Source organism: Camponotus floridanus, unplaced genomic scaffold, assembly GCF_003227725.1.
Source record: "Camponotus floridanus strain SB8 unplaced genomic scaffold, Cflo_v7.5 scaffold2, whole genome shotgun sequence".
Classification (NCBI taxonomy): Eukaryota; Metazoa; Arthropoda; class Insecta; order Hymenoptera; family Formicidae; genus Camponotus; species Camponotus floridanus.
Genome location: NW_020229325.1, coordinates 4027967 through 4035485, shown reverse-complemented (window position 1 = coordinate 4035485; position 7519 = coordinate 4027967). Strand labels below are relative to the sequence as shown.

The following is a 7519-nucleotide window of genomic DNA, read 5'->3' as shown; positions in this document are numbered from 1 at the left end:
ATACACGTGTAAAACGTATATAGGCCCATGTGCTACTAACATAGAGACTGCTGTGGCTGCGTGCCCGCGAGTTGATAGAACAAACTTTTTTTCAAGAGCGCGAAGCCGCAGCGGGAGACGGCATATATGAATTAGTTAACGAATGATAAGATTCAATTCTCGTGGACGATGGAGAAAGACGAAATATAAGAGTAGTAGTATATACGAAACAAATATATATATGTGTGTGTGCGTATATATACACACACATACACATATATATATGCACATATATATGTTCTTTTTTTAAATAGAGGGAAGGAAGAAAGAATAATGGGAGCGAGGGGATGAGAGGAGTATACAATAAATGACGAAGAAAAGAAAAACAGATTTGATTGTACCAAAAACACATCCGTTGCTTATAAATATAATTACGTGATAGTGATACAGCGCGCAGATATATAAGGATCTACCTTGGAGCTGTGCTCCTACTGACAAATGTAGGAGAAGTACACACACACACACACACACACACACACACACACACACACACACACACACACACACAAACTACACACCGCGGGGTCGTTTTTAAAATTTCTTACCATTGCATAATAGTAACTAATAATATTACGAATAACGAGATAATGGTAACAATAAAAAATAACTAAATAAAAAGAATAATAATAAACGACAATGATAAACAAATAATAATAATAGCCACAAATAAAATACGATAGTTAACAAAAACAAAAAAAAAAAAAGAAAAAAGATGATTGACCGCTTGCTCATATTTTCATGGAGAGGATTCGCACGAATTGCCATTGTTCATTTTTCCTCGATTCCTTTTCAATGATTTTTCGACATGATTTATTATCGTCGAACGTTTCTCACGACTTGTACACGACTTGTGCTCGCTTTGCGTTACGCTCCGTTTACCTTCGCTACGTAAAATCTCGTACGGAGACAGAGAGTGACACATATACATATATAAATATAAATATATATATATAATTATTGTAAAATAATGTAATGTGACTTTGAAGACGTAGGTGAGAGTCCGAGAAAAGATTCTTTACGCGTAAATAGATACACATTTATTAAAAACATGTCTAAATTATTTCCACTCTGTTTTCTTTTTGTACCGTGCTTATTAATATGAATTGTAAATGTGGAAAATCTGTAAACATTCACACTAAAAACTCGCGACTCGGAGTTTCAGTGAATTTTTCATTTTTAGCAAGAATTGCTAATTTATGAACATAAAGAAAAGGTAATGTTCATAGAGAAAAAGACTGGTTTGTAAAGACCAAATTCAATCGAATTGAAGAGACTCTGTTTCTTGAAATTAAATTATCGCAAAGTATCTTGTATATTTTTAATACTGATTATTTTATGGTATTAATATAAAATTCTTTTATACATGATTATGAGATAAAAGTATCTCTTGTTACATTTTCTATAAAAATAATATTTATGCATAATACATTATCGTATTTTATTTTTATCGCTTATGTATTTTTTTCTGGAGAAAATTTTTGTGTGAAAAAATGAGAGCGCGAATTTAAAAATCGTTTTTAAGGGAACTTTATTTTATGTAATTTCAATTTGACGCTTTTTGTTTACTATACAAAAAATATATAAAAAAATTACATTAGAAATTGAAAGATTACAAAAAAATCCTAGATCAAATCTACATCAATTCGACCAACATTTCTCACTGGGATGTCGTTGAGAAAGGAATGACGCGTGTGAAAATATCGTTTTTTTAATTTAAAATCGCACGTGTGTTGACCATAAAAGGTTTTTAGACTATCAAAGTTCAATAATTTTTTTTAATCGCGCAATTAAACAAAATTTAAAATTTTTCTCGATTAAAAATTTGTTATGTATAAACACTATATCATCCTTTTTTAATTTTCAGTATCAGATATTTCAATAAGTATAGAGAAATTTCGTCCTCGAATAATTTGACCCGTTCGTAAACAATACATTATTTTCAGAATTGTCTAAGTTTGTAAAAAGAAGAAAAGTTAGATCCTGTTAGTAGATGAAGCATCTTTGTGTTTGACATCCCGAGAGAGATTTCAGGTTTGCAAAATTTTCAAGATCCCCAGTGAATCGTCCGGATATCATTGCGCATGCGCGAAGATTTTAGTCCACATTCTTCTCGTCAAATTGTTGCATTGTTATGTCTACTACATCAGTAATCGTGAATAATTGATTGAAATAGTGTCGCGATTAAATCATGACCATTTGATTCTAGAACAAGTGAGTATATATATACTTATAAATATTGACATGTAAGCAATTATTATAAAATTTTCATTGATAAACGATATTTTATATTAGTGACAGGTTAACCTATTCTTGTCAAATTAAAATTCTTTAACAGAGATAAAATTAGGCATCCTGGTTTTCAAAGATATGTTTTTTTCTCTTCGTGAATACTTGGAAAGTTTTCTGATATTCTAATCCTCCATACTTATACCGTACAAAGTAAAAAAATGTATTTTTTAATTATTTTATAACTTTGTTTTTTTTACTACCTCATTATATATTGTTATTGATAACTCACTTTATTCCTTTAATGCAAAATTTACTTGATATTTTATAATACGAAGAATAGATACATTTTTTCATAAGTTTTACAAATTATCTTTTTATAGGTTACACGATATTTTCTTTAGACTTGCATATATATATCAATTTAAAAGCTATGTGGAGACAATTTATACGGCATAAGCTTGGAATAGATATGAAAGATAAGCGCAAAGCTCTTCAATTCAGGCAAAGACTTGCATTACTTTATGGTATTATAGGATGGAATTGTTTTGGTATTACATTTTACTTACTTCTAAAAGACAGAATACCATCAGATCCCGCAGAACGAAGTACACCATTTTTTCATTAATTCTAATTATGTTACAAAAACTGGATCAAAAAAAAATATTTATTCTTTTATAGGAAATGCATATAAATTGTTGAGTGGTACATCTACTAACATGCATGTATATCAAGTCACAGGATTAAATCTCAAGGAGTTTGATGTTAAATTTAGTCCTGAAGAAGAAAACAAGACAACTGAAATAGAAAAAGAAACTACCAAAGTGGATGAACATTAGAGAGGTAACATTTAATAATTATTTTTTAAAACTCATATAATAAAACCACTATCAAAAGAGATAAACTTCATTATTGTACAATATCTACACATTTATCGAGTTCAATACAATCAATTAATTATTTGTCCTAAAAAAAACTTTCGAGGAACCTTTCAATCAGTCGAGAAAAAATATATTAATCGACAGATTTCTCTCAAGGAAGAGATCTTCGTAAAGCAATAGCACCGGCATTATTATTATCTGATTCTGGATTCAATTCTTTCAGTCTCTGTTCCATTTCACACAATAATGCTGATCTGTAGCAAAAGCAGATAATGCAAAATAGATAATGAAATTATATAAGTGTCTAATATCACTGGATGTTTTTATTTTAGATTTCTTGATTTTACCTGTATTCTTCATAACGCATCACAACCTCCTCCAGTTCTTGTTTGTATAATCTAGTGAGCATGGCGTTGAAGCAATCCAGTTCGGGTAAGCGAAACAATTCCCAGCGTAACTTACGATCCAGAGCTATCGAAGCTCTACTGTACACATATAGCCAATGTGGTATCTCCTCGTTAAGATAGGGATTAGCCGGCACAAGAACGCTGTGAGAGTGAAAATGAGTATGCCGCGGTGGTGAGACGACACGCACCGCTTGTATTTCGTGCGGATAACACGGATGCTCGTATTGCGCTTGACGAGTGATGTGACTGCGAAGAATAGAAAAAAAAGTATTATAACAAGCATTATTGTAGAGAAATGTCTTCCTTTCTTTTCGCAAGATAAACACTCACTTGACATAATAAACTCCATATTCAGGCGATTCAATTCTCTCCCATCCTGTGGGTAAACCCTCCTTCTCAAGTGGATGTGACCAATGCGTGGTTTTGGTATTGTGATCGATGTAATATTTCCGACCACGGAGCGTGAAGTCAACCGACCATCCGGGTGGTAAAGGCAACTCTTCCTGCTGCTGTTCGCTTCGAGAACTCGATCTCTCGGAATGGCATCTGCTGTAACTTGTAATCAGAAATCGAGACTCATTAAAATAAGTATTTCCAATGGATATAAATTCCTTGATATCTCATAAAATGACACATTTTACGATATTAATCGGGAACTACCAGGAAAATCATTACCCAGCATTTTGATGATACATGGAGTGATTGTAATCTTCGTAACCAGTATCAATCTCGAAAGGCATGTAAGGCATCTGCGGTGTCTGAACTCTGTCCAAATGATATTCAGATCCAGCATACTGATTTATATAAGTATGGGACATTGCAGGCGACAATTCGGGATGATACATGGGTGTCGCAGTTCTTGAAAACATGCTGTCATTTATTCCAGTGTTAACAGAAAGACTGGCAAATCTATGGTAAGGATAAAAGGGACATACATTAAGGGAACATTAAGGGAAAAAAATATGTTGAAACGTTTATCTGATAAAATATATCTGATAAAGAAATATTTGTTTCATTTTTTTTAAGTTTAAAATCCATTTAAATATTAGTTTTATTTTTTGAAAAATTTTTACTCAAATCAACAGTATAGATTTATTTAACAATAGTATATACTTATATAAAATATTGTTTTATAAAACATCATACATATGTAAAGACTGTAAATAATTATTAATTATTAACCTTTGAGCTAAGTCTGGAACGGAACTGTTTGGAGTATATTTTCCCTCATGGCTACCTAAACCGACAGCACTGGTTGTGGTTTTTGTATTTCCAAACTTCTGCACCATACTAGGTTGTTGAGGAATGGACTGATATCAGAGAAGCATTGATAAAAATCAACATCTTCATATATACTTTTAATCATAGGACTTATTGAAAATGAGGGATATTGTGCAATAAGATTCATTTCATTGTTATTGAAAAAAATCATATTGCTAGGAATATATTCTAGTGCCTGAAAGAATGCCTATTGTCAAAAAAATTAAGAATCATTTTCACAAAATTATACAAAGTACATCCAGATTCAAATCATTTTTTTAGATAGATTTCTTATTAGAATTTATTTTTGAAGAAAATAAATTCTAATAAAAATAAATTTTAATAAAAATATGCAAGAAACCATTTCTTATAGTTGTATTCAGCATTCATATATATTCAGTAATAAAATACAAGACAATATTAATTTTGATAACATATTACACAATAGAATATCAAAATTAAATTTTAAAAAATGTGTATATATTTTGCACATATATATATACATATACTTTTTTAAAAAGATAAGAGAAAAGTTGATATCCTTGATATCAAAATGTATTAAATGTCATAATTTAATATAAAGTAAACTTGAGAGACATGTTTAAGAAATATTGAGATGAGCAGATTTTGTAGATCTCTATATTTTTGATTACATATTATATGTTACGATCATAACATATATGATATTTTATTTATATTTGTATAATTTACCATATTTGGCATTGTTGAATGGTTGTTGCGTCGTCTGGGCCTTCTGTTCGGCTCTGTTGTCCATACATTGATAACTAAATGCAAATAATAAATAATAAATTGTCTTATATAATTGACGTTTTTATTAAGAAAAGTAAAATAGTATTAGGAAATATGAATAGCTACAAAGACTGGACAAAATTACATCAGTCTTTCTGTAATTATTAAAAAAAAGAAAAGATTTATTTAAATGTGATTTTAATTCAAATAAAAACTTTTACAAACTATAATGCACTGTTAATATAAAAATATAAATATGCATATAATATTTAATCAAATCTGTTATAATGAATATGAATGTCATTAATATTTTGCAGGATATTTGAGAAAAATTTTATTAAAATTTGTATAAATATAAACTGTATAACAAGTTTATCTTGCATAATATTATATGCCAGAAAAAAGATAAAAGTATCAGAATTTTAACATGTAAAATTAGAAAAAAGATCATAACAAAAAGTTTGTCCAATATAAAAAGTATAATGACTAACAATATACCTCGTAAAAAAATTCCTTTTAATCTAAATTTTAAAAACATTCGTTCATACGCAAAGATCTAATAATATCTCGCCTATTAATACATTCACATTTGCAATTTTTGTCAATCATTGTTTCTTGAAATATAGCATATACATATCCATTGAATCGCAATTTATAATTTTTATAAGAGAGAAAGAAGCAGAATGTTATACATTATTTTCTTTTTAGTTTAAATAATAAGCGAAAAAAAGAAAGAGAGAATAAAGAAAAATTGCGAGATTTCTACTTGGCATTTCAGGTGGTGTTTCTTTCTTCACATATTTGCCGACCACTCCCTCCTTGATTGTTCGCAGATCTTTGTTTTTGCGCGACAGCATGTTGACAGCTGGTCTTGATTGACAGATTACAAAATGTCAAACGCGAGAGAAATTCAAAAGTAATAAACCTAACCTATATCGTCTTAGTTATATTAATGTAAAAAAAATGTAAGAATGCAAAAAAACGAACATTATAGTCGTGTCACGATGACTCTTTTACAGACGAACTTAACAATGCAATTACGAAATGATTTTACATTGTTCGAAGTAATCTTTAACATCACTTGCAAACATCACTGACAATTATTCAAACGGATTTGCGTGAAGCTGAGAAAATTTTACATATCGCAGCCAGATAATAGTCACAATAGCTGCGAATGTTATAAATGTATCCTAAAACTCGCGCCAATTTTTATCCTCTTTACGTTATCTCATATGCTGTTTTATGCCTAATATCAGTTGCGTTCAACAAAAAAAGTTTGTAAATTTGCAAACTCTTGTAAATAATCATGAATCTGATTGGCATATGCTCTTAGATTCAGGCAAAATTAATGCAATTGATGCCAATTAGATTTACGAATTTTATGCAGTTGCAATGCAGCTTTTTCTGTTGAACGCAGCTATTGAACCGATCAATCGGAGATCGAAAATTCAATTCGTGACGTTTTGAATTGACAGCTCACTTTAGGAAATTTTATCTTTTGTCAAAATATATTCCTTCAATATCATGATGGCCAATCGAAATTCTCGATTGCTTAAAGATCGTATAACACTACGAGTTGCGAGCTTCATTACAGTTGACCAATCAGAGCAAAGCAACTTGTCTGATTGGTCAATCCACAATTGTCAAAAAATGTGATACGACCTCAGAATCTATCTCTTTCGATTTTATCTCTTTCCTTTGGAAAGTTATCGGGATCATTTCTTGCTGAAGTTTTTTTTCTGTGATAATTTTTGCATGTGAATAATAAGAAGTTTAGTAAAGCTATAAGCAAATTGGCCAATCACAGTCAAATATTCTTACTGCATTTGAAAATGCTTGACTTATAATTTACCATTTCATTTTTATGATTTTTTGAATTTCAGCCTTTTCACATTCTTTTGTTTTGATACTCAAATTTTGAATGCCTGACATGACAACAAATATATTGCTTTGAGA

At 30.1% G+C, this 7519-nt stretch overlaps 1 protein-coding gene across 5 annotated transcripts; it reads right to left on the bottom strand.

The window, feature by feature from the left end:
* Positions 1–3141: 3141 nt before the first annotated feature.
* Positions 3142–7087, bottom strand: LOC105252621 (scaffold protein salvador). Of its 5 annotated transcripts, none has more exons than XM_011260086.3 (8): positions 7044–7087; positions 6330–6433; positions 5525–5598; positions 4736–4863; positions 4229–4462; positions 3884–4108; positions 3494–3799; positions 3142–3400 (listed from the first exon to the last, which is right to left on the bottom strand). In XM_011260086.3, exons 2-8 carry the CDS (start codon positions 6418–6420, stop codon positions 3298–3300), a joined length of 1161 nt encoding a protein of 386 aa, XP_011258388.1. In that variant the 5' UTR covers positions 6421–6433; positions 7044–7087; the 3' UTR covers positions 3142–3297. The 5 variants fall into 5 exon arrangements, with proteins under 5 accessions (XP_011258388.1, XP_011258386.1, XP_011258389.1 ...); XM_011260084.3 differs by having other exon boundaries at positions 6938–7045; XM_011260087.3 differs by lacking the exon at positions 7044–7087 and adding an exon at positions 6990–7010.
* Between the last annotated feature and the right edge of the window lie 432 nt (positions 7088–7519).

What these genes read in the sequence shown, in the direction of transcription:
- LOC105252621 (XM_011260086.3), bottom strand. Translation starts at nt 6,420, where the DNA reads ATGCTGTCGCGCAAAAACAAAGATCTGCGAACAATCAAGGAGGGAGTG. An exon ending in GTTCCAGACTTAGCTCAAAG is followed by an intron (nt 4,463 to 4,735) that starts GTTAATAATTAA and finishes TCCTTACCATAG; the next exon opens with ATTTGCCAGTCTTTCTGTTA. An exon ending in TATGGAGTTTATTATGTCAA is followed by an intron (nt 3,800 to 3,883) that starts GTGAGTGTTTAT and finishes TATTCTTCGCAG; the next exon opens with TCACATCACTCGTCAAGCGC.